Source organism: Cryptotermes secundus, unplaced genomic scaffold (assembly GCF_002891405.2).
Source record: "Cryptotermes secundus unplaced genomic scaffold, Csec_1.0 scaffold1851, whole genome shotgun sequence".
NCBI classification, from domain to species: Eukaryota; Metazoa; Arthropoda; class Insecta; order Blattodea; family Kalotermitidae; genus Cryptotermes; species Cryptotermes secundus.
Genome location: NW_019735587.1, coordinates 23,289 through 41,975, shown reverse-complemented (window position 1 = coordinate 41,975; position 18,687 = coordinate 23,289). Strand labels below are relative to the sequence as shown.

General features: G+C 38.8%; 1 protein-coding gene across 2 annotated transcripts; it reads left to right on the top strand.

Annotated features, from left to right (window-relative positions):
- The first annotated feature begins 2,290 nt into the window (after nucleotides 1-2,290).
- Nucleotides 2,291-18,442, top strand: LOC111869709. 2 transcript variants are annotated; one of them, XM_023861424.1, is made up of 8 exons: nucleotides 2,291-2,396; nucleotides 3,240-3,427; nucleotides 5,819-6,061; nucleotides 8,211-8,398; nucleotides 9,357-9,533; nucleotides 12,143-12,374; nucleotides 15,051-15,299; nucleotides 17,824-18,442. In XM_023861424.1, the coding sequence occupies exons 2-8, from the start codon at nucleotides 3,257-3,259 to the stop codon at nucleotides 17,941-17,943; spliced, it is 1,380 nt and encodes a 459-aa protein (XP_023717192.1). In that variant the 5' UTR covers nucleotides 2,291-2,396; nucleotides 3,240-3,256; the 3' UTR covers nucleotides 17,944-18,442. The 2 variants fall into 2 exon arrangements, with proteins under 2 accessions (XP_023717192.1, XP_023717193.1); XM_023861425.2 differs by lacking the exon at nucleotides 2,291-2,396 and adding an exon at nucleotides 2,525-2,629.
- Nucleotides 18,443-18,687: the final 245 nt, after the last annotated feature.

The following is an 18,687-nucleotide window of genomic DNA, read 5'->3' as shown; positions in this document are numbered from 1 at the left end:
TGTATTTTTCTGGGCGTCAGGCACCGCACTCGTGTTAGCTAAATGTTCATCATTACTGTCTTGTGGATCATTGTCTATCACTGTATTATTGTCACTATCAAATTCATCCAATTCAGGAATCATTATTTCATCGCCACTATCATCATCAGCACAAATCTCCTTCACAACACTTTCCAGCTGGTCTGTAGGAACATGTCGACAATTGCTGCGAGAAGACACGGTGAAACTGAATGAATGTGAAATATTTTTTGAACTTTTCAGAGGGTTCTGAGAGTAATATAGACCCCCACAAAGTTTACAAGGGTTCTTTACAACCATGCACAAAAACTACCATATATATGTCTTTGGTTGATGAGTGCCAAGAGAGCAAATAAGGGAAGAGATTTTCAAAGCGTTAAAACACGCCAACGCCAGGGAACGGTTGGCATCACCCCAGCGTTAAAACACGCCCGCGCCAGTCAAAGAGTTAACAAAGATTTTATACAATTAGAAAGACTGGTAATTTTAAATTTTAAAAAGCAGTGTAACAGCTACGTGAGTGATACACACCTGATGATGGCCATTTAGGGCCGAAACATGTAGTGTGGAGGAGGAAAAGAAGTAAAAACTACAATAAAATTTGTTGCACTTAAGACGGTATTTATCCATATATAATTACTTCTATTTGGCATAAGGAAAAATTTCCTGATCAGTGGAAGGAATCTATTATTGTACCAGTTCATATGAAGGGTAGTAAAACTGACTGTAGTAATTATTGGGGGATATCACTGCTATCAACTTCATACACAATTGTATCCAATATTCTTCACTCAAGGTTAAGTCCATACATAGATGAAATTATTGGGGATCATCTGTGAGGGTTTCAACATAACAGATCAGCTACAGATCAGCTCTTTTGCATTCGTCAGACACTGGAGGAAAAATGGGAATACGATGGGACAGTACATCACCTGTTTGTTGACTTCAAGAAAGCCTATGATTCAGTTAGGAGGGAAGTATTGTACAATATTCTGACAGAGTTTGCGATACCCATGAAACTAGTTAGGTTGATTAAAATGTGTTTAAATGAAATGTATAGTAAAATCTGTATAGGTAAACATTTGTCTGATAAATTTCCTGTCCAGAATGGTCAAAAAGAAGGAGATGCTCTATTGCCACTCCTTTTCAACTTTGCTTTAGAATGTGCCATTATGAAGGTCCAGGAAAACCAGGTTGGACTGAAATTAAAGGGACACATCAACTGTTGGTCTATGCCATGATGTGAAGCTACTGGGTGATAATATAGATACCATAAAGAAAAACACACAAACTTTAAATGATGCAAGTAAAGAGGTTGGTCTAGAAGTAAACACAGAGAATCTAAGTATTTTTGCTCTCTTGTCACCAAAATGCAGGGCAAAATCATGACATAACGAAAGGAAACAGATGTTGTGAAAATGTGGCACAGTTATGATATTTGGGAACGACGATAGNGATGTTAAATTTATACCGGTATATCTGGCTTGTATATGTGTACTTCGGTTTATCCGATGTTTTTGATTATCCGCGCCAAGTCTCCCCGCCATTACCGCGGATAATCGAGAGTCTACTGTATATAAAACTATAATCTTGCCTGTGGTTCTGTATGGGTGTGAAACTTGGTCTCTGACATTAAGGGAGGAATATAGACTTGAGGGTGTTTGAGAACAGGGTGCTGAGGAGAATATTTGGACCGAAGAGAGATGAAGTGACAAGAGGTTGAAGAAAAAAGCACAATGAGGGGCTTCATAACTTGTAATCTCCACCAAATATAATGGGAATGATCAAGTCGAGGAGGATGAGATGGGCAGGCATGTAGCACAAATGAGGGAGAAGAGGAATGCATATAGGATATTGTTGGTAAAGCCAGGAGGAAAGAGACCACTAAGAAGACAAAGACTTGGGTGGGTGGACAGTATTAAAATGGATCTTAGAGAGATAGGATGGGTTGGTATGGTCTGAATCGATCTGGCCCACAGCCAGTGAAGGGTTCTTTTGAACACGGTAATGAACCTTAGGGTTCCATAAAATGTTGGGACGTTCTTGAGTATCTGTACAATTGGCGGCTTGTCAAGATGGTCTCAGCTCCACAAAGTTAGATGTTTTGTGAATTGTGTATCCGGGAGGACTAACATAGTTGATAGTAGCTCATCTTTCCACCGACTCAGCTCTCGGCAGTTCCAGGGGCCATTTTGCAGCGACAGCTTACATGCTGTAAGTAGATGGCAGTGTAATACAATAGTGACGTCACAGCGTCTCCGCTGCCAGACAATAACATTGAAATTCGTGACGGCTGCACACAGTTGATTGTAACGTGCGGGAAGGCAGAGTATGTGTGGTCTGTTTACGTGTAGAACGACTGGTGGTATGCAAGGAAGGTAAGAGCTGAGTTCTGAATTTTTAAACGAAGTCTTAAACACCACAAATGATCATATCTGCAAGGTTATCTCCAGGAACTATAATTATAGTTATAATTTTTTCACTGTTGGTCAACTTATTCTGAAGCAACAAATCATTTGGCAAGAAATGTCAAGTGTGATTTCTGCGCTTGGAGTGGAAGCTGTTACTCTGTCTTGTGTGCTGAATGTATTTCTTGGCTGTTTGCTGTAAGGTATTGTGTCATACATAATAATATTAATGTAGATAGAAGGAAACATAAAAGAGTCTTCAGTTGGCCAGTCATGGGATGTGAATCTCTAGAATATGTAGAGATGGTGCAGAACGTGGTTCAGTAAGGCAAATATAATACAGAAACAGTAATGTGAAAGCAAGTCAGTCAGCTATTATGATTACAATACTTAGCATGAAAATGAAAAAATAACAAAAAATTTTGGCATAACCCGAACGTTACTACTACCTTTTTGGATGTGATGTTCTGTAGTTTTCTTGATCATCACTGGTATTTCAGAAGAACCTGGCATCTCTACTGTTAAACTGAAGGGGCTGGTTACTTTTCCAGACTACACGATGTCACATCCCAGGAGATGGTAATCACACTATGAGAATTTCACCTCTCACCTGATATTACTCACATATTATAATAGAATGAAAGCCAGATGTTGGTATTACATGAATAAGATTTGCAATACCTGATTTTGTGAAAAGAGATTGTCTGCATTATGGGATGAGGGTACCACACATCTTTTCCTCAATATCATGACTTTCCCTGCTCACACCATGTGACAAAATTATTGGGAAATAATTTCATCTTTTATTCACAGATCTTACTGTTCAACAGATGTTAAAGAAAGGATGCTTAAACCGAAGATTTTGTATCCAGGCAGTCATTGTGACCTTCCTCTTTGGCTGTGTGGTGATATATTATTGTCCCATGGTGCTGAAGCAATTGTCTTTCTACAAAAGTCCATATAAGACTGATACAATTAATCTCAGCCACCTAATGAAACAGGTAGAGTACAGTATCTTATATCACTTTAGTTAGAAAAGAAATTTGGGCTTATTTAAAAATCTTGTCATTTTGTAATGCCCTGTAAGCCGTGCAGGAAGTCAAAGAATGCATCATGTGCACAGTTTTTGTCATTGCTCCAGAATAAGTGAATCTTTGAACACAATTGGTCCTTTGAAGGTTAACTCACTGCTAATTGTACAAAAAGAAAGTAACATCATGATTTGTAGCATTGTTACTGAGTAAATAAACCTCTTAGAACAAATGTATGCAGCTGAAGACTGAAGTCTCCATTTCAAAATAAATCCTTTACAAGTAAAATACACAAAAATATAAAAAAATAAAGACAGCAGTTGCAAAGTTTTGGGGAAAATGATAAAAAAGTGTTGTTTTGAAATATGTCTTTCCCAGTTCGATGTAGAAATTAATTACTCATGAGGTCAGAATTGCGGAGTACAAGAACCGGAAATTGTAAGATGGCCATTGCATATAGAATTTACTTCATGACATTTATTTTTTAACATTTTGGAAATTGTTCTTTGTTTAATGAATCAGTCAGTCCTAGTCAAATAAAACAGTGCTTTTAGCTGTGTCATAACCAGTTTTTTTAATATTTATCTTGCATGTACAATATGATGTAATTCCCACATTTTCAGTATTATGTTGTCACTGAATCTCTAGGTATTAATTAATGAAATTAGACATTGTTAGCATGCAGTGGCTTCTTTTTCACAAAAATGTAAATAAAGAAATATCTCTGTAATTTAAGAAGTCAGAAATATGAAATTCAGTGTCCAGCAGTAGTTTTCTTTGGGCAGTTTATTGATTCAGAGTTCATACATGTATCTGCAATAGTTTGGCAGTTACACCTTTTGTATTATTATTTTTTTTAAGTCAACATGGGAGCTACATTTAAGAAGTTCAAGTTCAACTTGACACAAAGGATTGTGTTCTAAGATGCAAATTTAAACAGAGTGGACTATCACTGCATTGATGAAAAATATATTTTTAAGTGTGAAGGCAGTAAAAATTTCATCACAGAAGTAGAAGCAGGAAGTGAAACGTGTTTTAAACTTAAATAGGCCGCGCCATAGCTCAAGCGGTTAGTCACTGGCTTCCCACCGCGGCGTCCCGGGTTCAAGCCTGGTTCTGGTCAAGTGGGATATGTGGTGGACAAAGTGGTGCTGGGGCAGGTTTTCTCTGAGTACTTCGTTTTCCCCTGCCAATCTTCATTCCACCAAATTCTCCATCATTATAATCACCCGGGACAGATACAGTAGGCCAATTAGTGGCTGACATGCCTAGTGGACCCAGCTGGACTGCACCCCCCACTATGCGAAAAAATACAAACATAATGATCAAATTATTTGAAATTAGCAACAACATGCAGCTAATCTATGCTGTTTGTTCTCTGTACTGATGATAGTTCTTGCGCACTATGGCTGTAACAGCATGCTTGGAACTGTACTGTCTGTCATCCACTCCATCCATACTAGGCTAAAAAAAACGCGCTTTTTGTAGACTCTGCAGTTGTCTGCAGCCACCTGCTCACACTGGTTCCTCGCTCTTCTTTCCTGAAGATGGCTGTACATTAACCTTTAACTTCCCAACCTATGACTTTCTGGACTTACAATCCCATGAAATTAACACCCATTAGAGTCAAACTACAAACTGTCAGACTTATGACTCAAAACTTGAATTTTAGACTTATACCACGTCATAATCTGGCCAGGATAGCTCAGTCAGTATAGCAACTGGCTATGGGCTGGACGACAGAGGGGTTGGAATTCGAGTCCCGGTGGGGTCAAGAATTTTCTCTTCTCCATGTCGTTTAGGCCAGCTCTGGGGCCCACCCAGCCTCCTGTGCAATGGATACCAGGAGGGGCTCTTTCCCCGGGGGGTAAAGCGGCTGTGGCGTGAAGCTGACCACTCACCTCCAACTAGTTCTGAGGTCAAGAAAATGCGGATCTATACATCCACTCCCCCATATGCCTTCTTGGCATAGTGCTTAATTAGTTAAGCACAGGGACAACTTTACCTTTTTACCTTGTCGTGTCATAATGCCCTGATTTGTAATTCTGTAATGATTCATGGTGAAGTATTTTTAATTAATTTATTTACTTTTAATATTTATAGTAGTGTAATTTTTATTGCTGTGTTATTTGATGTGCCAGTATTGAATTTATATAATAAAAGCATATAGAATTGTGGTGTACTGGGTGTTGAAGTACTGAAGAATTTATCTGAGCCTTGAACTGCATGAATGTAACTCCCTACATCCATCCCATGCTATAATGAACTTGACTTGCAATTTCTAAGCTTTAAACCCATTTCCAGGAATTCAGTAAATTGTAAGCCAGTTACAAATGTAATTAATTTCTTTTAACTTTTTAGGAATTTTATCAGGAGAATTGTTTTCAAGGAGACCTTGAGCTTACATTAAACAGGTTACATGAAAATCTTCTGAAGTGGTCAAAAGCTTACCATAGAAAATGCCAAATACTGTGGAAGAAGTTCCACACAATATACCGAGTGAATGTGAGGGAAGCAAAACAAAGTTTCCCGCCACCATTTCTGAGGGAGGTGCGTCATTGGCTGGGGGATAATGACAAACTCCTGAAGCAAGTGCATAATCAGGTAATCACATAGTTTATGCATAATTGTACTGATATACTTTTAAGAATCATACTGTCACATGACAGAATGACTATAGACAGGGTTTGGATTGGTAATTGGATTTATTGATCCTTAAAACAACTCATGCCTTCACTTACAAATTACTATTGCACACAGACTAGTGTTTTCAGTCAGTCTCCTCTGTGCTGCTTGGTAGTGGCTTTCAGTGGTGGTCGCTCCCCTTCATCTGGGTTCTCTGTCTGATCCCATGCCTCAGCCAGCTTGCAACTCTCAACTCTCTGCCTGCCTTCAGACTTTCTTTAGACTCAGACTGACTTGTAATGGTAGCTATACCCTTGGCACGGGCTGCACAGGAAACACCGCTTCCAACAGCTCTTCTATTGTTGCACATGTGTCCGTCGCAGCCATTGTTCAGCAACAGGCATGTTTGCAGAGCTGTCCCTTCCAAGCCAAAGTTTATTCTGAAATTGTAAAATTTACACAAAGTGTGACTCAGTATATTTCCTGGTTATGTGTTCAGTTTTTGTCCATAAAGTTCATCAGACTCAGTGGTCATATGCAACACAAGGAGGTAATGGCTTGTACCTCATAGAGACACTGCATGAATTACCTCTTTATTGTTCTCAAACTTCATGCAGCAGGTGGCCCCTTTCAGGGCTCTCAAGGAAACAAGATTGAACAAGCAAGACCCAGACTGCAGTGGATTGGGGCAGCAGAGTCCGCTGAAATTTTGTGATCTTAGAACTCATTGGTTGGTTGGTTTTAAATGTTGCACTTTGACAGTTAAGTCAGTCGTTCTTTTAATCTCAGCTGGTTGGTGTATTTGTAACTTATTTTCTATTTGGACACCTCATGGATGAGTTACATTATCTGGTTAGGGGTCATGCTTCAGTTGTGTTGGGTGATTTCAAGTTCTTCCCTCACTTATCCGCCAGATGTCTTTGCGGTTGTACAGCTGCAGTGACATCTAGGAGCAGAATAGGGAGCTTTGTGAGCACCCAAAAATGGCATCTGATTTTTCCTTCACTTATCTCTGATCATGAGTGAAAGGTTCTTTCTGCATGCCATAAATATATGACATGGAACCCTTGGTTTTCTCCTCTGAAAGACGTTGTGCTATGGATTTTCGTCACCATATAAACCTCGACTCAGTTTAAACCCATGAACATTGGGTCCAGTGGTGAGCATGTTACCATTAGAATGATTGCGTACTGACTGATCATGAGCACTCAACGTATTATTGTACCAAATCTTCCATCACAATCACAACCTTCAAAATCTGCATGCTTCTCCTTTGTCACTTTCACTGTAGGTCCCCCTAAATTGATTATTTGGTCAGTTATTTCATCATAATACCATGTTGTTGCCATTGTCCTCTTCACATGTTCACACAGCAGCAGGGAGTTGTCTGTCCCTGTTTGCTGGAGTGTACATAAGAAATATTAAACATTCTTAGCTGCCTCACCTTACTGTGTTGAGATGTGGATGAAGTGGTTGGTTGCCGCTGCAAGACAATGTGGCTACGGTTCTTGAAAGTTTCATCAGCATATTATTATTGAGCGATGCAGTATTGTGAAGGCAGTGTAATGACGGCATTAACAATTCATACTGAAAAAAAGGAACAGTTTTTTTATCTCTAATGTAATGTTGTTCTAAGACAATTCAGAGTTTGATTTAAAGTGAACTTTTCTTTCACCTGTCTCTTGTAACTATTTGTATTCATCTTATGATTATAGTTTTCTGTATCCTGTGTTTATGTACTCTTCGCAATATGATATGTAGGTTTAACAGTATCTTTGACAGTTAGTTATTTGAGTGATGTGTTGGGAGTTGCTCTATATTCATAAAGCTATAGTATGGAAGTTTAATATAGAACATGTTTTCTATGAACTGTGATTACATCACGCAAAATATTGTAATTGGTTACATATTTACATTTGGTTATATCTACTTTTGCGTCAATGAAACTAACATTCCTGTATACTGGAATGGCGAGTTTATTTATTAAAGTTGCCCACAGTAGTTTAGTAATTTCTGTTACTACTAATTTTTACCTATATTCGTGTGCTGTACCTACTAATGTGAATGTACCAGAACAGTGCTTTTATTTAAATAAAATCTCTTAATTCTTCATTTTTTAATGTTTCAGAAAGTGATACACGTGAATAATTACTACAGCCTTGAACAAACGGTCTTTAATCTCCTGCGTTCTAAACGTCCATCCTCTGAAACAAGTGAGGGTACACAAGAGTATGTTGATAAGCTGGATGCCCTGACTAGAAGAACTTGTGATTTCTGTCGATATAAAACAAATACTGCTGATGATATATTTGGAAGGTTTGTTAATATATTTATGCAATCTTTGCTTTAAAAGAATCCTGTGCAGTAGAAAATGTTTACTTCAGATACTGCTTATGGTTAATTTTTGTTTATAATTCCAGCCTGTATAATTAATTTTCTGTACAACAGACAAATTTTTGTAACCAACTGTCAGAACATAAGATGAAAATTTTCTGCATATGCAGATGTATATTTCATTCTCACCTATAGACTCGACATGTACATAACATTTTGTTAGTAATTCATGTACTACATACACATTTTATAAAAATATCTCTTTGGAACAACATTTTATGTGTTTGCTATAATAAACTGATTGACTTATTAATGTGTAAGATTCAGTTGCTTATTATACAGTAATGAAGCACATTTTATATGCCAAGCAGTAATTTCAGCATGCCACATGCGGGATGCACGACAGTGGATTTGTTGTCATTGGCATAGACCAATAATAGTTTTCAGCATTTTGTTCGTGTAGTACAGCAAGCTTTCAGAAAGTTAAAAGATCAACGTAGTATAACCATTATGCTTAACACTTGAATTTGTTGTGGTTGGACTCCTAGCCATCTGGTTGTGCTTCCTAGAGGAACTTATTTTTCATTTGTATAATTCAGGGAGCATCAAATTAAAGGCAACATCCAATTTATCAGAGTGACTACAATTACAAATTTTTAAGAATTCTGCAAACTATTTTGGAGTAAGATTCCTGCAATTTCTCCACACTGTTAGATAGCTTTATTCTGTTTATTTTATAAGTGAAAAATTGAAGGTGTGTGTGAATTTGAATTACTTTCATGACATCAGCAAAACAGAATCATGTGAAACAGTCTAGCCATTGTAAATTTGCAAAATATGCATACTGTTCCCCACAACCAGAAATTGTAGGATGCCTTTTTTTTTTGTTCATAAGACCTGTTGCTTGGTGTAGGAGCATAAGTAAATATTTTCTGTGTAGAATTGAAGGACAGTATTCTGTCAGCGCGTCCAACACGTTCAAGCTTGAGAAGTGGCACAGCCTGTTCCTGAGCAAGAAACACAGTCCAGTAGACCTCACAGAAGAAGAATTCTTGGATCTTTTCAACACATCACTGAAATGGTTCAAAAAGGCAAACTCAGTTGATGAGGAGTCATGGTAAGTTACTATACCAGACCTAGGGCTAGCCTCACCACTTTTGCTGGGTGTGAAAATGCTGATTGTGCTCCTCCCCTGATTCTAGTGCACATTTGTTCATTTGAACTACTGCACAGTTCTCAGTTATGCTTTACGGAAGTGTAACTTTCCTGGTCACAAAGGAGGCACGGGAGGCCCTTCAATGTTCTTCCGCTGCAGTCACGCAGAAGATGGTGCCAAAACACTAAAGTTATACATTAGGTACGGGCATCAAAATCTCAAGTACAAGAAAGCTGAATCCATTGTATTTTAGTGAAAGAATTAGCTGCAGAGATTGACAGGTTAACAGTAGATCAGAAGTCTCCATCATTAGCAGCTCTAAGCAGTACTTTTCTTATGACTTATCCTTACTTGCCTGCATTTTAGGTGATGCATGGAAACATTAGCTGTTAACAAGTACCAGAAGCGTAGCCACATCACATGAATATCTGTGATCTACAGTTACAAACTAAATCAAGCCTATAGGATTTGAGAGTCTCACAGCAGTGGCTGTGAAGCATTCTATCTTGTGGGATATCACTGTGTAACCCGTTGAAAGTGAGCCAGTGCTTTGGAGGAACATGCACATCCAGCTTGAGGGTTGGAGAGTAAGCCAAGAAACCAACAAGAAGCAGGTAGCAAGGGTAGAAATCTGTTTGTGGAAAACTCAACAGTAGTGCCATGTACTGGGGTTGTAGGCATGTGGGTGGGGGGATGAGAACGGCAGAGGCAGTGAAGTGCAGGCTTGCATAAGCCGAAAGGAACATAAACAGGACTTAATTGCATCATCATTTGCTACTTAAAGACAGTTTCATTGTTTTTGTACTGATGTCCTGATTTTTAAGGGAGGTCTGTAATGTAATGTTTATTAATATTTGGGCCAGTTATTGTCACACCCTCTTGAACCACATTGCTATTGATCATGCTCTGCAGTCACCCCTTCTTTCCTCGTTTCTCCTGCCACTGAACTGAACTGGAAATTGACTTTGCTGACTCGTGAGCAGACTGCAGTGACTGCTTCAGGCCAGTTTCTGCATTACACACATCTGCTGAGTGCTGCAACTGAAGGCACTGGACTCAGGTCTTGTGAGGCTTCACAGCTACATGTCCTGGAACAGTGTGCAAGGTTCAGGCCAGATGTTACTGCCCCAAACCACGTTGTGCTGAGCTCTCATGGCAGACAATATGTGCAGTATTGATGCAGTTAAATGCAACTTACACTTAAGTGAAGGTGAAATTACTGTTGAGTATGCAGAAGATGCGTAATGCCAAACTTTGCTTCTGCTCAGAGTCGACAACATGCACACTTCAGGGTCTTTTGGAGCAATCAGCAGTGGTGCACAAATACATTATTTATTCAAAGGAGAACAACCCACTAAGAAACCTGTCTTCATATAAAATATGATTTTATATATTAATTTCACACAGTTATAATACAAGAGAACATCTTTTGTCCTTAACATGTTTCGGTCCTATAGACTCTCTTCAGAAGGATATCAATACAGTTAGAGACCATAGACCATGGACCTTTTATAATTTACTTATGACTTTGTTCAGCAATAATTCTGCTACTTTTAGGAGTAAATTACATTCTTTATCATTCATTATGAGATTAAATAAGGTAAAGCTATCCCTGTAATAGGCTGTGGAGGCCCATAGGGTTGTGAGACGTCAATGCTTCCACATTTTGTAGACTATCAGTTCACGGATGGCGGTGAGGTTTTCAGCCTTACTATCCTTTACCCCTAGGAAGATTCCTGGTACTCATTTCTATTAGAGGCTGAGTCGATCCAAGGGCCATAGTGTGGCTGGAAGGATTAGGTCAATTGAAAAATTCAGTGCCCTCATCAGGAATCAAATCCACAACCTTCTGGCTTGTAGCCTCACTACCATGTGTCCTGTTCATTATGAGATATTTAATTTAAACCATAGGTAAAGCTGGTAAAGCTGGTAAAGCTGTCCTTGTAACAGGCTGTGAGGACTCGTAGGGGTGTGAGAGGTCGAGGTTCCCACATCTAGACATTTGGCTTATAGATGGCAGTAAGGTTTTCAGCCTTACAAGCCAGCTGGTACTCGTTTATGTTAAAGGCTGAGCCAACCGCAGGGCCATAATGCAGCTGGAAGAATTAGGTCCATTGAAAAACCCAGTGACCTCATTGGGATTTGATCCCATAACCTTCTGGCTTGTAACATAGTGCCTCAACCAACTACGCTACCGCGTGCCTCTAATTTAAACCATAGGTACTAATGATACTAGAAAAATGTCTTGAACCTTTGGGTTGGTTTGATGTGAATGTGTGTTGACAGTTGAAAATAAGCAGTTGGGCTGAACAAGTTATAAGCCCATGATTCAGTCAGTTAAAATCACCGTGCTTGTTTGGCTTCTCCTGAACCCTGAAGTGGATGCTTTGCTTTCCTCCGAAGCATCCATAAACATCTACCAGACTACACGGCATCACATCCAAGAAAATAATAATCTTCATGGTCACTGTCAACTCAGAACTCACACAGCCAAAATTTACTTTTCATTCTTGTTTTTTTTAAGTCTCACGTTATCATTTCTACTTTAAGTATGTCTGTCTATATTGCAGTTATCCCATGATGATCTATGACACACTGCCAAAGGGGGGAGCAAGCCAGTTTCATCCGCATGCACACGGGTTCTTGGCATCCCAGTATCTCAGTCACATGGCAGTACAACAAAAGGCTGCCATCACTTATAAGGATGAAAATGCTGGTGGATATTGGAATGACTTAATAGAGATACATTATGCTCTTGGGCTTTCAGTCACATTGGGTGATGCAGTTGCAATATCTCCACTGGTAAGTTATTTTATAACTATTTTTAATTTTAAAGTCTGTATACATGCCTGTTATTTAGAATACGTTTGACTTACATTCCCCCTTCATGTATAGTAATGAAGATAAAAGCTGATGATTTTGTACAAAGTAGTGAGCAGTCACTCTTCAGCATTGCGCAGTTAACAGTTAATTTAATCAGTGAATTGTATAAAAATGAACCCATCAACACCAAACAGTGTTATTTACATTCTTGCAAACAGATTCCAATGTCACCTTTATGTAGATCATGTTCATTATAGTTGCATGAATGTAACTTGTTTACATAATATTGGTGTAAGAAGGAACATTTTTCTAACTTTCCTAACCCGTACATGTCCCTTTGGCGTGGCACATCGTCTGTATGTCATAAATTTCTTCTCAGTTCCTGGTATGCCTTTCGCAGAGAGTAGCCACTGTGTTGTGTGACAAGTGTGATCCTGACACTCCCTTGTACCGGTTACACTTTGGACTTTCGTTCCCTGTGTCAGTGCTGCAGTGTTGAGTAGGCCGTAAAAGATCTCCATGGTCTGGCATTCATTGCCAAACAGTTGTGTTGATTTGCTGACTACAGTATTATATAACAGCAGTTTGTCCATCCTTGCTTTGAACAGTTTTGTTTTAATATACCGCTTGTTCTATTACTATTTATCAAAGGTAGTTTAGTCTCTTGTCTTTTAGAGGTGATTAAAGCCCCTAGATTGTAACTTACTCAGTTATTCCTCTCTCAGTTGCTATTTTAATCTGTTTCTGTTACTTGGGAGATCATGGTTTGGTCTTGGTTGTTTTATATTATACTTGTACATTTTTTCAGCTCAGACTGAATCTTGAAGGATCACTCAGATTGTCCTCTGTGTCTGCTATTAACGTTTGAGCATGTGCTTGCTAAATAACAGTTATTTCTTTATTTTGTCCAATCATTATTCTCTTTTGGTTTTCCTCTTTCTATTATTTCACCGTTTGATCCATGTTAAACAGGACGGGTCACTGAATTCTTATGTTGCAAAATTTGTTGTTCTAACTTAATACACTTGTCTTTATGATATTTGTGAGATCTTTCTTGCCCCCGGTATGGCAGACAGTTTCACCCAGTTCAGCCAGTAGTGAGCCTTTTCACAATCAACAAATAACTTGGAATGCTTTGGTTCTTTTCTATTCCTTCTATTTTATTTTAATATAAAAACTGCATCAGGTGTTGCCTAGCCTCATCTTCTGTCACTGATTTTCTTCTGATACGAGTTGCACTATTTTTGTTAACTTGCTTTGTAATAATGTTGTGTTGGAGCCCTGCTGCTGCACATCACCCATTTACTCCTGTTACTATTAGCTGTCTCACATGCAACTTCCATTTTAAAACCTGTAAAAGTTTTAAACGTTAAAAATCTCTTCTGCATCACACTATATGTTTTTACCAGCTTTGGTCATCTTCAGGTGTCTCTAAAATTGCTGATGAAACTTCCCTGCTTCCTTCCACAAGTTCAGTTTTTCCAGATATGCCCTTGTCTGTGCGCCCAGATGCCCTATGGTGATGGGTAAATATTGTCCCTGTGCTTGACTAATTAAGCACTGTGATGTACAGGGGAGTGTATATAGATCCACATTTTCTTGACCTTGACACTAGTTGGAGGTAAGTGATCAGCTTCACATCCCGGCCGCTTTACCCCCGGGGAAAGAGCCCCAGTACTCATTGGGCAGGAGGCTGGGTGAGCACCAGAGTCAGTATGAATAATGTAGAGAAGAGAAAATTCTTGACCCTACCAGAAGTTGAACTCCAAAGCCTTGGTTATCGAGCTCATATGTAGCCACTTGCTATACTGACTGCGTTATCCTGGCTCCTGTGGTGATGGGTACTCTTACTGTCATGTATAGCTGTTTTCATCGTATTTCCTTCTTCCCTCGAAGGTAAAGCTATCCCTGTAACAGGCCGTGGAGGCCCATAGGGTTGCGAGACTTCGAAGCTCCCACATTATCTAGACAGTCGGCTCACAGATGGCAGTGATGTTGTTAACTTTATGCATTGGCCCCCCCCCGCAAGATTCCTGGTGCTCATTTCTGCTAGAGGCTGATTCAACTCCAGGGCCATAGTGCGGCTGGAAGGATTAAGCATATAAAGATAAAGAATCGAACTAAATTTACCTTGTTGAACAACACTGAGGATAAACCAGTACCCTCTCTGAAACCTGTAAACGTTTTAAACCATTCAGATATCTTGCCATCTGTAACCACAATGTTTTCACATTTGTTACTTTCTTTTTTCTCTCTCTCTGTCAGTCCTTTGGAAATGTTTGGTGTTTGTCTGTAACAGTTCCCAAATTTCACCGCTGTTTATATTGTCATATGCCTTTCCAATATCAGTAGAAACAAAGTGTATTTGTCAAATTACCATTTTAATTAATCAAATTTTTCCTGTCAAAATACTCATAAATAATTGTGTAGTGAATGAAGTAAACGACCCTTCCTGCTTTGTGTGTGTAGCTGAAGGTGTTCGCTGTAATAAGACTGCACATTTCATAATAGATATATTCAATAACCTTGTTACATATTTCAGTTTCTGTTTATTAAATGCTTCTTCGAGTTTCACAAAAAGAAAATGGTGAAATAAAGGTCACAATTTTGTGAGGGCTAAGGAGGTATTTTAGCACTAAGTCTTCTTGTTTGCAGACGCCAGTGAGAGAACATGAGATTATTATCTTCAGCAATCACCCAGGGACAGATCTGTTTCGCCTTTTCTATTACGTGATACAGACATACTACCACAAGCTGGAACGCATGTGCTTTAGCACAGGATTAGCATTTCCTGTCATGTGCTCAAGAAGCAGCAGTGACTCGCTCCCAGCCACTATTCGTATAGGGACACGAGGGCAGTGCAACTCTCCCATAAATGATGTCAGCTCTCTTGAGCTCTATGTGGTATGTAACATCCTTATTTGGGGCTTTTGCATTTTCATAGGTTCCTGAGTCTCATACTCACAAGGTGGGGTCTTTAAGACACTAGCTGGGGACTTGGCAGAACAAAACAAAACAAACTCTGTGGCGTTAGTCCACAAGTGAACTATAACGATTGAGCAACCGCCACTTGTCAGCGAAGTTAGTGCAGATAGAGGGTGTCGCATGGTCAGCGCAACAAATCCCCATGGCCGTTAATTTCGGGTTTCTAGACTGGAGCTGCTATTTCCTTGAAATAGCTCCTCAGTTATCCTCATGAGGCTGAGTGGACTCCATTCCAGACCCACTACTTCTCAGAAAATCTGGTAGCACCGGGAATTGAACCCAGACATCTGGATCTGTAGCCAGGAACTCTGACTACTAGACCACGGAGCCAGGCATGAACATGGCCGAAACTGAGAGGATAACACAGCAGACTTATGCCAGGTGCAATCCCACATATTTCTGATTTCTTCTTTATTTGGTGTCAGTAAATGTTTAAAAACTATCTCAAATCACATATTTAAAGTTAATATGTTCATACACTATAAATGCTTTACAAGTAAGTTATGTCAATAAGTATTTATTATTGATATGAATTATAGCCATGCCATTGGCTTGAGTACAGAAGCATAAACAAATTTTCCTCTGCGCACTCTCACTGAACAGACCAATGAAGCAGTTTATGAGTGGGTGCCCATGTTAAGTACAGTGCTCATACTAACTACTGCTTATATATGGATCTTCTGGAACATGGTTGGCTTTTTGATTAATATCAGTAAGAAGCAATTATTGAAATAAATTTATATATCCCACTTGTCAATTATTTATATTGTATGAACATATTACCCATAGAACAAATTTAAATTTGTTGAATATGGAGCATGAGGCAATGTGAACCACCACTGCACTGCCTAATCTTCTTACACTTTGTGCAAGAGTGAGTGCCCTTTGTTATTGCTCTCATGAGAATACAGTTTCATCTTACATAATGGCACACACAATCATAACAGTAATGCACATATACCTCATACCTAATTTGAAGACTTGAGCAGTCTTTGAAATCTGGTTGGGAGACCCATATCAATTGAACCATTGCATATTTCCTGGAATCATTTTAATTCCAGCTGAATGAACCGAAGCCTGTGCCTGGACACTGCACTTCAGAGATATATTCCCTATCTGAATAAGGAAAAACTAACAATGGAAAGAAGAAATTATTGACCTTCTGTGTAAAATGGGAGATAAATCTGACTGCAGTCATTTCTGATATGTCTCTTTTTCCAAGTCACACAAAATTTTACAATGAAAACTGTAACATTACGACTTCATTTACTTTGGAAAATTCACAGATATGTGCAGACATTAAAAAATAAAAAATCCCAGTGCAGGATGGAATAAATGTAGAATTATTTAGTATGCAGAGAAGATTTTTCTGAATCAGTTTTTCCTTGACAAAATCTAGTATAGGGAATACCTTCAGAAAGCTATATCATGACATAAGAAAGGACACTTAATGAAGTGTAACATTATAGAAAATGAGCTTTTTATTATATAATATTAATCACCCTCTTTGTGGAGCTCACATACAAAGTCATCATCCACATTCCTGTCGACACGTGGAACATCCGACTGAGAAACCTAACCGGTGATCTATCTCAGCCGAAATCTACAGACTCTTGATAACAAATGAGCCCCATGTTTCTATGGCCTTCCTGAGATTCACAAGACCAACAAACATGCCCTTATGACCTGTAGTCAGGACACCCAGCTCACCCAACAGGAGGAGGAGTATTCTTGCATTCCTGATCTCAATGTACCATGTTGAAAACTGACATTAGTTTATGCAGTACACTGTCACCAGTGATATCATAATCAGCTTTGGTAAGGAATCCCTGTTCATCATACTAACATAGTCTTCACTGTGCAATAGTAGGAAAGGTTCTACAGAGAGGTTGAAGGTGCTGCTATGCGGATCCTGTTCTCGTCTCCTTGCCACCATATCCGTGTCATGCCAAGTGCATTACATGGTATTTAGGCATTGAAGCTCTTGTATCTTAACTCTGAGAACTGTACTTCTGAAACATTTTTGTAACTCCCATCTATACTCTTGTACTTTCATGCCAGATGAGGAAAAATATAGTTTGAATTACTTTGTTGACTGTTATTGGACCGTCTGTGATTTTATTTTGATGATGCTTTTGAAAAACGGTTAACAAAAATTGTGTTTCGTGACAGATTCATAGTTCAACTATGTTGCTGACATAAATTTTGGCCCCTTCAGTTCTGAGAGGCATATTTAGAAACAGAACTGTGAAAGAGACTATGACCACTTTCCCTCTCTGTTTTAATGTGCATAATAATTCCACATATCTCAGTAACAAATGACTGCTGCAGTTAATTCATCTTTATTAAATGTCCTATGAAGGAACACTATTCCAATCAAACAATTTTAGGGTTCTGAAATCATACAAGTGTTTGAAGAACATAATCTGCTTCAATGTTTCAGATGCAGAATGTGCATGTGGACCCTTATATAATTATCAGAGATTTGCAGGAGACTGTGTCGAAACTAGGGAGGACTAGTTCGCTGGGGAATGAGAAGATGGTGAGACTGAGTGATGATTAAGTCTCTACTGCTTGTGAGTGTCTATATTTAGAATGATTTTAAAGATGACTGTGATGCTTTAGTCTGGTCATTTTATTGCTTTGAGACCCATATATAACACTCATCGCACGCATGTAACATGCCAGGTTATTCAGCTTATTTTGTTTGGATTTTAAAAGCAGCCGGCTCAGGCCAGCATTAGATGAGAATGTGATTTTCCAAGTGTGAGATGAAGTCCAGTCTTCTTGAACACCTGCAGACTGCCCTTAATACTGCTGACGCCATGAAGTTTGGTGTCATTTGCACCGATATAAAAGTGAATATAACGAAGGATCTGAAAGCATAAAGGTGTAAAATACTTAATGGGGACAAAATTATTTTATGGATTCATTGATATGTCTTCAGACAGACTTCTGATCATATTTTAACTTATAGTTTTGCTAAGTTTGTATCTGCCGTTAATTTAATGATTTACCGTTTGTAATAAAACCATAATTCAGTAAATGTTATATGTCAAGTACCTTTGTGATTGACTCATTTTCCTCATATTTCTGTTAAAACTGTTACATTTAGTGTGGTACGCATGATGAAAATGACGGGTTCTAGTTTGGATGATTGGATTTATTAGCACCCGGTTACAAGTGCTCTTAATCACATTTAAATACAGCGCTGTTGCTGATTTACACACTAGTCCTCTCCTGGTAACACATTTAATACACAGGAACTATAACAGTCTCACTGACACACACATTCCAAGTATTACAC